This window comes from Anomaloglossus baeobatrachus, chromosome 8, assembly GCF_048569485.1.
Source record: "Anomaloglossus baeobatrachus isolate aAnoBae1 chromosome 8, aAnoBae1.hap1, whole genome shotgun sequence".
In the NCBI taxonomy this organism is placed as follows: domain Eukaryota; kingdom Metazoa; phylum Chordata; class Amphibia; order Anura; family Aromobatidae; genus Anomaloglossus; species Anomaloglossus baeobatrachus.
The window spans coordinates 123,621,212-123,636,239 of record NC_134360.1 but is presented as its reverse complement, the minus strand read 5'-3'; the positions used below and the strand labels follow the sequence as shown (position 1 = coordinate 123,636,239).

Here is a 15,028-nt window from a genome sequence, read left to right as displayed (position 1 = left end):
TAGTGTTCTGACACACGATGGGAGCCATACAAAGTATAGCCCCCTGCCTCGCCTGGACTACAGGCATGTTCAGAGGCGATCCTCCACCAGTGTGACAGTACCATAAGGAAATCCTGAACACATGACCTGCACCCTCCAGACCTGGAGTTCCTCACCTCTGCTTTAGTTGATCAATGTGTGATTGCTGTACACCTCGACACCTCGGATGATCAGCTGTTCTTAATGTTGGCCAGATTTGCCGTTATGAAGGTGCTCCGTCTTGTATGTAGTGACAGCGGCTAGATACCGCACATCCGCCCTCCAGCCATCACACATTGATTACCTATAGTAAGGCCAGGCCATCAATGTTAGTCAGGACAACCTCTATACATTTGTTTTATGTGCAATACTACCTCAATGACATTTATTGTCACTTAACTGTTAAAAAAGTTGGTATGTAACTAGTGTTGCATTGCCATATTGTGTTCCACTTGCTGGGACTTGTAGTGCTGTGCACCACCAGCAGAAGTTGGACTCATGCTATGTTAGCATTTAAACATTTCTGTTCCAGGTTGTGTTGAAATAAACTGATTTTGCTATTCAGTATCCTATGCTTCCATATGTTGGTGTGCGTACAGTGTGTGTGTACAATGTGTGTATGTATGTGTGTCCTTTGTGTTCAGTATGTACAGTGTGTGTGTACAATGTGTGTATGTGTGTACAATGTGTGTATGTATGTGTGTACAATGTGTGTATGCATGTGTGTCCTTTGTGTTCAGTATGTGTGTACAATGTGTGTATGTACAGTGTGTGTGTACAATGTGTGTATGCATGTGTGTCCTTTGTGTTCAGTATGTGTGTACAATGTGTGTATGCATGTGTGTCCTTTGTGTTCAGTATGTGTGTACAATGTGTGTATGTATAGTGTGTGTGTACAATGTGTGTATGCATGTGTGTCCTTTGTGTTCAGTATGTGTGTACAATGTGTGTATGCATGTGTGTCCTTTGTGTTCAGTATGTGTGTACAATGTGTGTATGTACAGTGTGTGTGTACAATGTGTGTATGCATGTGTGTCCTTTGTGTTCAGTATGTGTGTACAATGTGTGTATGTACAGTGTGTGTACAGTGTGTGTGTACAGTATGTGTGTACAGTGTATGTGTGTCCTTTGTGTTCAGTATGTACAGTGTGTGTGTGTTGCACATATAGTGACAGGCAGCACAGCAATTGCAACTCGCCTTTATTTTCAGGAATTATAATCTTTTGTAGGAGCGACACATATCAGAGCACTGACTAATGTAGAAAGGACATGTACAAAAAACACCACATAAAAGAGGAGCGAGGGCTCTGTCCAGAAGAGCTGACAATCTGAGGAAACAGAAACAATAATGCTAAAAACTGTTTTTACTGCTTCACTAGATACATACAAGGGTGTAGAATGAGGTTCCCAATGTACAGGGGAGGTTCTGTATCATCACAAGGTGGAGCAGAGGGTTTTTTTTAAAAAAAGAGCCGTTTTTTGAGCCGAAAGAGCCGATTCTTTTTGGTGAGCCGAATGAGCCGGCTCATCAAAAAGAGCCGGACTGCCTATCACTAAGCAGCACTCCGGATTTCTACACGTCCTCCCCATCCTTCCGGTATCGGGCCCAGCCCACCGCTCACAGCCGCCCACCGGTGACGGCGACCTCCAGAGAATTCAAAGCGCCGCCCGTGAGAGTGGGCTGACACCTGACCATGAGATAACATCGCTCATAGGCTGCTGCTATTCTTAGCCCCGCCCATCGTGTGATTCTCTCCTCACACGCTCGAGCGCTATCGCCGCGGTCTCGCCTGCTGCCGTCCTCCCCATCACTCGCAAGTGGCCGTATGGCTCGTCCTATGCTGGGCGGGGCAGTGATAGCCCCGGCCTCTGAATAGACGGCAATAATGGGCTCGGTCTGTGATGGGCAGGGCTGTGATTGGAAAAGGACGTGAGGGGCGAGCCTGTGATGGTCAGTCACATCTGTGAATGGAGGGGCTGTGATGGCTCGGCCTGTGATAGGCGGGACAATGATGGCTCGGTCTGTGGTGGGCGGGGCTGTGATATGTGAGGGGCGGGCCTGTGATGCTTCTGTAGGCTGACCCCGCCCTCGTGCCGCTTAGCCCCGCCTACTGCAGGCTGTGTAGTGTCCGTTCCTGTCAGCTGTGTACGAGGCGGCGCAGTGATGAGGAAGGTCGTGGTGGTCACCGGGGCTAACAGGTGAGGCTGCAGGCTGTGTGAGCGCAGGCTTCGTGCACCGGCTGCCGGGGGCTCAATCCCCAATTACATGATTTAGGTTTAGTCGCCCGACACTTTGCAAACCATTAATCTCTCCATAACTGAATATATATATATACTAGAAGGTGGCCTGATTCTAACGCACCGGGTATTCTAGAATTTACGTATTGTGTAGTTACTGTATGATTTTTGTTATATGTATAGATGTTGTTGTGTGTAGTTGCCAGTGTTTGTGTAGGGTGCTGTAAATGTTCTGGGTGTGGGGCTGTCTGAGAGCGGTGTTGTTTGTGTGTTGCGTTGTTTGTGGAGCGCTGTGTGTCTGTAGCGTTGTGTGTGTGTGTGGTGCTGTGTGTGTTGCGCGGTCTGTGTGGGGTGCGTGTGTGTGTGTTTTAGGGGGAGGTATGTTTTGTGCAATGTGTGTGTTGCACGGTATGTGCATATATTTGTGTGTGCCGCGGTGTTTGTGTGTGTGCAGCATTGTCTGTGTGTGTCCGTGTAGGGCGGTGTTTGAGGTTCCCAGTGTGTGTGTGGTGTGTTGTGCGGTGCGCGTGTGGCGGTGTGTGTGTTTTGGGGGGAGGTGCGCACCCCTCATCGTGCTCCATCCCCCATGCTGCGCACCCCTCATCGTGCTCCATCCCCCATGCTGCACACCCCCCATCGTGCTCCATCCCCCATGCTGGGGCCGCCGGGGGCGGGTCCGAGCGTGGCAACGTGTGCCGGGGGCGGGGCTGAGCGGGCAAGGCGTCAGCGTATGCCGGCTCCCTGCACATGTGTACCGGGAGCCGGTGTACGCTGGTAACCATGATACACATCGGGTAACTAAGGGAAGCGCTTCCTATAGTTACGCGATGTGTATCATGGTTACCAGCGTATACCGCTCCCGGTACACATGTGCAGGGAGCCGGCATACGCTATATATATATATATATATATATATATATATATATATATATATATATATATATATATATATATACACACACACACTGTGAAGAGGTCACATTTCTGAGCTTGTGCCTGTAATGCTCAGTGACTCTCGTGTTAAAAGAAAACTAGAAGTTGTTGTGCCCCGCATGTGTACTGAGGTGTGTGCAGTGTAATCTTGGGCCGCGCTCACATGTCCTGTAATCATCCGCTACAACAGAACCTGTACAGATCCATTGGGGAATTATTTCTGCTAGAGCCGTTTATTAACACAGGAGTCTATGGAGAATGGATCCGGTAACAGATTACTATTTATCATCCATGTAAATGGATCCTGTAAGAAAAAAAGGGATCAGTTACAAATGCAAAAAAAATGGATGACTAAATAGCAATCTGTTATCAGATCCATTCTCCATAGACTCCAATGTTAAAAATTGGATCTGGCAGACATCTGTAAAAAATTGTTTATTAAAACTTTCTCCCAGCAGATCTCTGCAGGTTCTGATCTAATAGATTCTAATCTTGTGTTCTATGGTGTTTCTGCTTCGTGTTTTCCCCTGTCCAGTGACTGGAGAGAATTTTCTACTTTTTAATATGATAAATCAACCAGAGACGGTGACTTCTATGAGGCTTTGCCCTTTCAGACGTAAACTGATGGAAATGGCGGATTTGACTTTGTGCAGATGATGATTTCCATGAGTGAATACCCCATAGATCTGCCTGTTGTGTGCTCTCAGCTCCTGCTGTGCTTGTCACATTTTGTCCAGCGAGTCAAAATCATCATCATCCATGAGTGCATTTACCGGCCAGAATGGCTGCAAGACCAGCAGGAACACAGCCCCTCCACTCATCATCATCTGTGTGTGCAGATACTGGCCAGAATGGCTACAGGAGCCGCAGGAACCCGGCCCCTCCGCTCATCATCATCCATGGGTGCAGATATTAGCCAGAATAGCTGCAAGACCAGCAGGAATCTAGACCTTCTACTCATCATCATCCATGGGTGCAGATACCAGCCAGAACACCTGCGAGACCAGCAGGAATCTAGACCCTCTACTCATCATCATTATCTGTGGGTGCAGATACCGGCCAGAATGGCTACAAGACCAGCAAGAGCGCAGCCCCTCCACTCATCATCATCCATGGGTGCAGATACTAGCCAGAACACCTGCGAGACCAGCAGGAATCCGTCCCCTCCACTCATCATCATTCGTGAGTGCAGATACCAGCCAGAAAGGGTGCTAGACCAGCAAACACATGGATCCTCCACTCAGCAGAGGCAGAATCCGCATAGGGTTACACAGTGCAGCTCAGCCCTTGGTAATGGGGCCCTGTAACTGCTCACACATTGTGCTGATGTGAGAATGTGGCAGCATATATGTCACTGCACCCATGGATGATGATGAGCGGAGGGGTCGGGTTCCTGCGGGTCTTGCAGCCGTTCTTGCATCACTGGGCGGTCTGTGAATAGTGTGCTCAGTAATGTGAGCTATGCACATCTCGGACCTTGTGCAAAGTCCTCATCACTGGACCTTGTGAGCGCCTCATGATGCTATCAGAAGACTATCATGGTCTTATCTGTGCTGCTGTTTCCTGGCTCAGTAGTGCTCATGTATGTGTGTTCTCTATTTCAGTGGCATTGGTTTGGCTCTGTGTGAGCGGCTTCTTTCTCAGGATGACCAGATCCGCTTGTGCTTGGCCTGCCGAAATCTGTCCAGAGCAGAAGTTGCTCGTTCTGCCCTTCTGTCCTCTCACCCGTCAGCTGATGTCGGCATCGTGCAAGTTGATGTTGGTAACATGAAGTCAGTGTTAAAAGGAGCAAAGATACTTAAGGAAAGGTGAGTATGGAATGCATGGATGTGTATGACAGGTAGAGTGAGGCTTTTCCTAATAGGAGCATAGTATTTACATTCAGGCCGGTTTCAGACGTCTGTGTTTAATCAGGTACCAGTCACACGCATTACTAGAAAAAATTGACTCAGTCTATAATTTGTATAGAATATCAATAAAGGCATCAATGCACATGATTGTTGAAAAAGTATGACAAAATATTTAGTCAACGTGACACAAAGGACATGCACAGAAAATAGTGATTTAAAAACAACACAGCAGCAAATTGGGTGATGTGACAGTAGGTGGGGCTTATTACATATTGCACATAAGAGCTCTATAGAAGAAAAATACTATAACAGCAAGGAAAGGTAAATGGAGACCTCTATACTGGTCTACAAAGGGTTGGATAGCCTCTGACCACAATGAACAGCATATATATGACTCATGAAGAAAGGTACATCAAAGACTGGTCATTTAGTAGATAATAATAAAAGCTATCAAGCAGATAATTATAATGCCAGTTTGTATCACAGATCACAATTATAAAGTGACATCACAGATGGAGTGTAAATATGATTGCAACCATATAAGATACAGGAAGCCAGATAGTGCATCTAATAAACAATAGCCAGGGCTGCTATGAACAGTAGCCACAGTTTAGGCCCCTTTACACTAAACAACTTACCAGCGATCCCAACAACGATACAACCTGATAGGGATCGCTGGTAAGTTGCTAGGAGGTTGCTGGTGAGAGGTCACACAGTCAGACGCTCCAGCGATCCCACCAGCAACCTTACCTGGCAGGGATCGCTGGAGCATCGCTACACAGGTTGCTGGTGAGCTGTCACCAGTGACCAGCCCCCAGCCAGCAGCGACGCACTGAAGCGATGCTGCGCTTGGTAACTAAGGTAAATATCGGGTAACCAACCCGATATTTACCTTGGTTACCAGCGCACGCAGCTACACGTGCAGAGAGCAGGGAGCAGCGCACACTGCTTAGCGCTGGTTCCCTGCTCTCCTAGCTACAGTACACATCGGGTTAATTACCCGATGTGTGCTGTAGCTACACGTGCAGAGAGCAGGGAGCAGCGCATACTGCTTAGCGCTGGCTCCCTGCTCTCCTAGTTACAGCACACATGGGGCTAATTAACCGATGTGTACTCTGCTACACGTGCAAGGTGCAGGAGCCGGCACTGACAGAGAGCGGCGGAGGCTGGTAACGAAGGTAAATATCGGGTAACCAAGGACAGGGCTTCTTGGTTACCCGATGTTTACCGTGGTTACCAGTGTCCGCAGAAGGCGTCTCCTGCTGCCTGCACATTTAAGTCCCCTTTACACGCTGAGACTTTCTAGCGATCATACTGCACAGCGGGAAACAAAGGACCAAAGAATGGTCCTGAACGATTTGTAGCGATCAGCAACTTCACAGCAGGGGCCAGGTCGCTGATGTGTTTCACACATTGCAATGTCGCTGGGGAGGTCGCTATTACGTCACAAAAACCGGTGACGTTATAGCGATGTCGTTTGCGATGTTGCAGTGTGTAAAGCCACCTTTTGAGCAGTCCAACTGGCCCTGGCAAAATTGAAACTTAGCAGGCTTCAGCTGATAAGGAATACAGAGCCAGGTTATAAGTTAAATAGACATGGCAAGCAGCCAGAGAGCACTGATCGCCGCTGATAAGGGTGAAATACCCAGTTTAAATAGAGCTCAATAACTGAGATACCCACTAATGTGTTAGCCCCACCAGAGCACACCGCCCACACCTGACGCGCGTTTCGCAACGGATTCGTCGGAGGTGTAAGGGCTGTGTGTCTGGTGGCATTTAAATCCCCCCCCCCCCCGTGTGCCGCTAACCAACCTATAGCGGCGCGCGCCGGCGCAACGACGCCCATCCTCCACTGCACGTCGGCATCCAGGAAATCCATAGTGTGCAAGCGCAGCTTGTGGATACCAATTGGTCGCTAGGTGCAGGGAGGAGAGGAGTCACAGAGCCCGCGCGCGCACAGGCTAGAAGCTGCAGGCACCATATGTAAATGGGGCAGAGGTGAGGGCAAATAACATAAGCTGAATCGGTATAACCTGGCATACAATATAGAAAAGATGTTTCATAACATCGGAACTATGTGCACATAGGATGAAATATACGATGAAGATCAATAGCACTTGAAAGATTATATTTGCAGCCATAGCAGGTATTCTTAATAGCCTTCATCACAAATGTATTGCCAAATATGACTTCCTCAATTACGATCAGATGAAGAGGGAGAAAGAAAGACCACCAGATCTGTGAAAGTGAAAAAAAGATTAAAATCAGTCCTTGACACAGACATCAGCAACCAAATTGCCAACATATGTGTGCAGAACTCACAGAGACTGCACACATATAATGTTAAAGGGAAAACAGTGAAGTGAGCGACAGGATAATAAAAAGCACCCATCTAGGAACAATATGCACTAAAGGTGGATCAGATACTATAAGAGGAAGGGCTTAAAGCTGACAGCATCATTTAAACCTTGTGGTTTTATGGTGTTTAGAACAGTGATCCATCTGGCCTCCTTTTTAGGCCCCTTTCACACGTCAGTGATTCTGGTACGTTTGTGCTTTTTTTTTAAACGTACCAGAATCACTGACATACACAGACGCATTATAATCAATGGGTCTGCTCACACGTCAGTGATTTTTCACTGCACGTGTCTCCGTGCAGCGTACCCGTGTGTGCGTGATTGCTGCACGGAGACATGTCCATTTTTTTCTGGCATCACTGATGTTCCACGGACCACGCAGTGGTGTGGTCCGTGAAACACGTGCCAGAAAAAAACGTGCATTTAAAATAATAAACATTTTAACTCACCCGGCTCCAGCGATGTCCTCTGCAGCCCGTCCTCCCTGCTGCTTCTAAGCCGGCTGATTACTGTCGCGCATATTCATTATGCGCGACACAGCCGACCCGGAAGCAGCTGCTGCGGGGGTCACCGCCGGCCGGATGCTGCGTCGCGGGAGCGATCAGCACCATGGACAGCGGGAGCGGGCGCAGGTGAGTTGATTTCTAAGTGCAATCACGGGCCACGGATAACGGAGCCCGGATTGCACTTAGACAACCCACGTGTGCCGTGATTCACGGCACACGCAGGGACATGTGCGTGTTTTACACGCCAGTGAAAAACGTCACTGTTTTTCACTGACGTGTGAAACGGGCCTTATGCAGATTATTTTTCGTGTCACCTCCTCGCATACCTAGATTTACCCTATCTATACCACGCAATTTAAGGTGTCTCCAGTTGCACCCGTGTTTTTCTCTAAAATGTTTGGGTATGTTTTTAAGTAGAGAAATTTCTTCGGGTTTTTGGAGCTTGGCCGCATTTTTAATATCGCGGACATGCTCCAAGATACGCACCCTCAGCTCACGGGTGGTGAGACCGACATAGATTAGGCCACATGGGCATATGGCCCAGTATACAACATTGGAAGAACGACAATTAATGAATTGCATAATGCGATATGTCCTTGATCGTGAGGAGTTCCAAAATTCAGATGCACGGTCCATTTGTGGACAAGCACCACAGTCACCACATGAAGCAGACCCCAATCTGGGGCCGCTGCATGTCAAGAAGTTGGTATTTATCCTAGGTGTATAATGGCTCCTCACGACCAAGTCCCTCAAAGTTCTAGACCTCCTAGGAGTAATACCAGGTCTAGAAGTGAGGATGGAGGCCAGATTAGGATCAGCCAGCAAGATGGGCCAATATTTGAAAATTATCGCTGACATTTCACGCCATTGTGCGTGATGGGGGGTAATCAGTCGGATGGTGTTATCACTGACTTTAGGTTTTGTTATGAGCAGTTCATCACGTACTGATCCTTTAGCCCTTTCATAGCCCTTTTGAATAATGTCATGTGAATAATGTCTAGCCCCAAACCACTTCCTTAGGTTGTTAGATTGTTTTTCAAACAAGGCATCACTCGAACAGATTCTACGTGCCCTTAAAAACTGCCCAGTGGGAATAGAGTTTATTACCTGAAAAGGATGGGACGATCTAGCGCTCAGTAGTGAGTTGGTTGCAATTGTCTTGCGAAAAATGTCGGTGCACAGAGAACCATCAATACTCCTGGTGATTGAGACGTCCAAAAACTCGATTTTTTTTTTCAGTGCTGGTGGTAAAAGTAAGTTTGATATTTTTAGTGTTGGCGTTGAGTCGCTGCATAAACATATTCAACTGATGGACCTCCCCCTGCCAAATTAAAAAAATATCGTCAATAAAGCGCAGCCACATGTGGACTGCGCCAAACTCCGAATCCGGAAAAATAATGGACCGTTCCCAATGCCCAAGAAAGAGGTTTGCGTATGAGGGCGCACAAGACGCCCCCATCGCAACTCCTCTCTCTTGGAGATAGAAACGGTCCTTAAATAAGAAAAAATTATGCGTGAGAATAAATCTAAGTAATAAGAGGAGGTCCACCAGTTGAACATCAAGCTTGGTGGTACGGAGGAAAAAACTCCACTGCCTCCATCCCATCATCATGGTTGATGGACGTATACAGCGACTCAACGTCAGCTGTTACCATAGTTACTCTGGACGCTGTCTGGCCAGACATGTGTGCACCTGTCTCATTATAGATAGTAATGAGCGAGTGTGCTCTGTACTGCTAATTACTTGACCGAGCATCAATGTGCTCGGGCAAGCTTGGTACTCAGCCATCTATGGGGGTGCTGCAGTCCTGCCCTGCATGTTACACTGCTGCTTTTCAACCAACATGCGGGGATTGCCTGCCAATCAAGGTAATGCTGTAGCCATGTTAGCTTCTGGTATTATTGCGATTGACTGGCTGTTTTACATCATCGAGTCTCATATGAGACCAGGTAGTGCAGTTGAGGGAGAGGTGATGTAGGACGGAGAGCTAAGATCACAGCAGGCATATAGGCAGGGTTTTACACTTCCACCCTTTAGTGCCTTTCATGTGGCACTAAAGGGTGTTTTTAGGCTGGTTTAATTTAATAGATAAATAATTTAAAAAAAAAAAAAAGTGTGTGGTCCCCTTTATTATTGATAGTTATTTGGCCCCGCCTAGCCTAAAAATACCACCCCAGAACTTGCACATCACATTAGAGTAGCCAATTCTGTTGCTTTGCCACGGCTCTTCCTGATTGCCCTGGTGTTGTGGCAATTGAGATAATGGTTTATGGGGTTAATGTCACCTTTGAATTGTCAGCTGACATTAAGCCCAAGGTTTAGTAATGCAGAGGGTCTATCAGATACCCTCATTACTAACCTACTAAGTGTAAGGTAAAAAAAAAACACACACAGGGAAAAATAGTTTTATATGAATTAAGACTCCCCCACACTATACCTCTTTCAACAATTTATTTAAAAAAAAAAAATAACCGATAAAGCTCCAGCATAATTCATTGTATAGTGGTCCCACGATGATCCCCTGAATCTGTCCTCCAACGTATGGAGACTTGTTCTCAGTTTGGGTGGCCATAGTCACTCCCGGTCAGCGGCAGTCCCACAATGTTTCATGCACGGTAACGTTATTAACTTAGTGAGGTCTCTGCGTGTGAAAAATTCCGGGTCTGCCACTGCCCCGGATTGACCTATGAAGCCGAGTACGAGGCTTCGTACCACAAATCTTATGCCAGTCAGCCGGATCACATTGATACATAAGTAACTTGTAGTTACATACATTCATACATTTTGTCTTAAACGGTTCTACATTTTTCTGTTTGTTTTACCTTCAGGTATAAACAGATCGACTATCTGTATCTAAATGCTGGAATAATGCCAAATCCTCAAATAAACCACAAAGCCTTTGTTAAAGGTCTTTTTTCCAGGTAATGTAATCTGGTATTATTTTACTTTGATTATATAGGGTGCATATTTTTGGCTGCTGTATTATATACTAAAGGCCCCATTACACGCAACGACATCGCTAACGAGATGTCGTTGGGGTCACGGAATTCGTGACACACATCCGGCCTCATTAGCGACGTCGTTGCATATGACCCATACGAACGACCGCTAACTATGCAAAATACTTACCAAATCGTTGATTGTTGACACGTTGTCCATTTCCAAAATATCGTTGCTGCTTTTGGACGCAGGTTGTTCGTCGTTCCTGAAGCAGCACACAGCGCTACGTGTGACACCCCAGGGACGACGAATAACACCGTACCTGCGTCTTCCGACAACTTGGTGGGCATGACTTTCATGCGGCTGCTCTCCGCCCTTCCGCTTCTATTGGACGCCTGCCGTGTGACATCGCTGTGACGCCGCACTAACCGCCCACTTAGAAAAGAGGCTGTTCGCCAGCCACAGCGACCTAGTTAGGAAGGTAAGTATGTGTGACGGGTACTATCGATTTTGTAATCCACAGGCAGCGATTTGCCCGTGACGCACAAACGATGGGGGTGGGTGCTTTCACGAGCGACATCTCTAGCGATGTCGCTGCGTGTAAAGCGCCCTTTAGTCTCTGATTCATTAAGAGTAGCATCTTGTACTTTAGTTGTAATGAGGGGCATGTAAGAATGATATGCAGCATGTTTTATTGGTGACTTGTGTTTTTGCGCTTTGCCAGAAATGTTACTCCATATGGGCACTGGAGTAAAGGGCACTTTACACACAGCGACATCGCTAGCGATGTCGCTGGTGAATGTACCCGCCTCCGTCGGTTGTGCGTCACGGGCAAATCGCTGCCCGTGGCGCACAACATCGCTAAGAACGGTCACACGTAGGTAAGTACCTGCCTAGCGATGTCGCTGTGGCCGGCGAACCACCTCCTTTCTAAGGGGGCGGTTCGTTCGGCATCACAGCGACGTCACTAAGTGGCCGCCCAATAGAAGTGGAGGGGCGGAGATGAGCAGGCGGAGCATCCCACCCACCTCCTTCCTTCCTCATTGCCGGCGGCCGCAGGTACGGTGCTGTTCCTCGTTCCTGCGGTGTCACACATAGCGATGTGTGCTGCCACAGGAACGACGAACAACCTGCGTCCTACAACAGCAACGATAATTGGGAATTCAACGACGCATCAATGATAAGGTAAGTAATTTTGATCGTTAGCGGTCGTTCGTGCGTTTCACACGCAACGACGTCGCTAACGAGGCCGAATGTGCGTCACGAATTCCGTGACCCCAACGACATCTCGTTAGCGTTGTCGTTGTGTGTAAAGCGGCCTTTAGGGTATGTGCGCACTAGGCGTTTTTTTCACGCTGCGTTTTTATGTGCGTTTTTGTCTCAAAAAATGCACCCGCGGCTAAAAAACGCGGCAAAAACGCATGCGTTTTTGCCGCGATTTGGTGCGTTTTTTGCTGCGTTTTTAATCAGTGCACAATGCCATTAAAGATTGTTGATGAAAAAAAAAAAGGTCTGTCATTTCCTTCTTCAAAATGTTCATTGTATGCAGGAGAGCAGACAGCAGCTGCAGAACTACAAGGCTCAGCATCCTCCATCCAGGACTGTATGCAGTTTTTTGCCCAAAAAGAAAAAAAAATGACATGGGCTTCGCCATATTTTTGTATGCTAGCCAGGTACAGCAGGCAGGTATGGGCTGCCCCCAACCCCCAGCTGCCTATTTGTACCCGGCTGGGAACCAAAAATATAGAGAAGCCCTTTTTTTTTTTAATTATTTCATGAATTTCATGAAATAATTAAAAAAAAAAAAAATGACGTGGGCTTCGCCTAATTTTTGAGTCCAGCCGGGTACAACTAGGCAGCTGGGGATTGGAATCCACAGTGCAGGGTGCCCAAGATTTCTGGGCACCCCCACTGCGAATTGCAGTCCGCAGCCACCCCAGAAAATGGCGCTTTCATAGAAGCGCCATCTTCTGGCGCTGTATCCAACTCTTCCAGCTGCCCTGAAGCCGGGTGGCTAGCTAGGTAATAATGGAGTTAGGGCTAGCTGTATCAGCTAGCCCTAAGCCCGAAATTCATTGTGTCACGCCAATATTAGACATGGCCACCATGAATTTCTAGTAATGATAAAAAAAAACAACACACAGAAAAATATTTTTATTAGAAATAAAACACAACACAATTAGTGACTCCATCTTTATTGAAATAAAGAACCCCCCTCCGCAGTAATCCTGGGTCAGGGTCCCGCGCCGTCCAATCCGGATCCAATATCATCTGATCGGTTTGCTGGAAGGCAAAGCGATCAGATGATGTGTCAGGATCAAGTGCCTGAATCACATCATACATCAGCTGATTGTATAAAAGCCGTTTATACAATCAGCAGATGCATCAGTAGAAAAAAAAAAATAATACTCACTTATGTGCTGTGCTGATTACCGGCAGCTCCTGGAGCGATCGATTGGACAGGAGTCTGATCCCGTCCGATCGCTGCAGGAGCTGCCGGTAATCAGCTGATGAAGTCCCCTGACGGCAGGATCAGCTGATAGCCGGCCGGGCGCGAAAAAGCCGGCGAGACTACGATCAGCTGATGCGTCAGGTGACTGCATCAGGTGAATCACCGCCAGGTCCTGCAAGCAAGGTCCTGTCCCGGGGAGACTGCACACAGCCAGAGCGGCGCTACCGAGACAGGGGCTGGGAGCGGGCATGGCACCGGGACCCTGCAGACAGGTGAGTATATATGACATTTTTTTTTTTTTCTACTGTTCACTTTGGTTTTCGCCGCTGCCTCCACCTCCCGCCCAGACATGGCGCCGCACGGAGCTGACATGCACAGGACGGGAGGTGGAAGCAGCGGTGACGGTACCGGGAGGATTCCTGCTTCTGTGTTTACCAACAGAAGGAATCCTTTTCCTGTACACGTCACTGTAGTACCCACCCCTTGCGTTTATAGCTGCGTTTTTAGTCATAGAAACGCGGCTATATGCGTTTTCTTCGGCGCTCCATTGGGAGACCCAGATGATTGGGTGTATAGCTACTGCCTCCGGAGGCCACACAAAGTATTACACTAAAAAGTGTAAGGCCCCTCCCCTTCTGGCTATACACCCCCCGTGGGATCACGGGCTGCTCAGTTTTCAAGCTTTGTGCGAAGGAGGTCAGACATCCACGCATAGCTCCACTGTTTAGTCAGCAGTAGCTGCTGACTATGTCGGATGGAAGAAAAGAGGGCCCATACTAGGGCCCCCAGCATGCTCCCTTCTCACCCCACTTTTGTCGGCGGTGTTTGTTAAGGTTGAGGTACCCATTGCGGGTACGGAGGCTGGAGCCCACATGCTGTTTTCCTTCCCCATCCCCCTGAAGGGCTCTGGTGAAGTGGGATCTTACCGGCCTCCAGGCTCTGAGGCCGGGCTCCATCCACAGACCCGGAGAACCTGCTGGATACGGAGCTGGGTACCGTCAGGGACATGGCCCTGCAACATTCAGGTACTCTGTGTCCCCGTGCAGACAGGCACAGACACACTCCAGCGTTGCTGGGTGTGCTAGTGCGCCGGGGACAGTAGCGCTGCGCGCTTGGGCTATACTCACTGCAGCTTAGCTGCAGTGAGTTTATTTGTGGGGAACTACCGCGCCGGCCGCCCCTAGAGGCTGCGGCGCGGCTGTGACTTGTGGTGCGCCGGGGGCTTCGCGCTGACCGTGCTTTTACGACGGCAGCGCTTATAAATCTAGTCCCCGGCGTTTGCGGCCTAGTTCCGTTTCGTTCCCGCCCCCAACCCTGTCAGTCAGGGAAGGGGCGAGACGCTGTATAATGATCAGCGCCGAAGGGCTGGAGTCGTATTTACATACTCCAGCCCTCTCACTGGGCACAGTGGGACGCCAGTTTCCCGCTCTTTGTCTGCAGCACGCCCACGGCCCGCCCCTCTTCACAGGACGCCGGCAGCCATTCCTGCATGCAGTCTGAGCTGGAGAACGGACATAGCCCTGGGAGATCCAGACAGGGGATTCTGGCGACCACACACCCGCTTTTAAGCGGGCGGTAAGCAGCACCTAGGTGCTGACCCCACTAGTGCCACAGTGTTGTTTAGTGTACTTTTGTCTGTACCTATATATATTGCACTGTACGGTCGCTTCTTGGCTTTATACCCTATATTGCTCTGAGGAGACGACAGCATGTCATCCGCAAAAAGCAAGGGT

At 48.4% G+C, this 15,028-nt stretch overlaps 1 protein-coding gene across 1 annotated transcript in view; it reads left to right on the top strand.

Moving 5' to 3' along the window:
- Window positions 1–1,793: 1,793 nt before the first annotated feature.
- HSD17B7 (hydroxysteroid 17-beta dehydrogenase 7) overlaps window positions 1,794–15,028 on the top strand; it is a 110,449-nt gene continuing 97,214 nt past the window's right edge. The window contains exons 1-3 of the mRNA XM_075321979.1: window positions 1,794–2,217; window positions 4,794–4,997; window positions 10,732–10,824. Of these exons, the coding sequence (XP_075178094.1) occupies window positions 2,183–2,217; window positions 4,794–4,997; window positions 10,732–10,824 (332 nt within the window). The 5' untranslated portion in view covers window positions 1,794–2,182. The remainder of the gene's footprint in view (window positions 2,218–4,793; window positions 4,998–10,731; window positions 10,825–15,028) is intronic.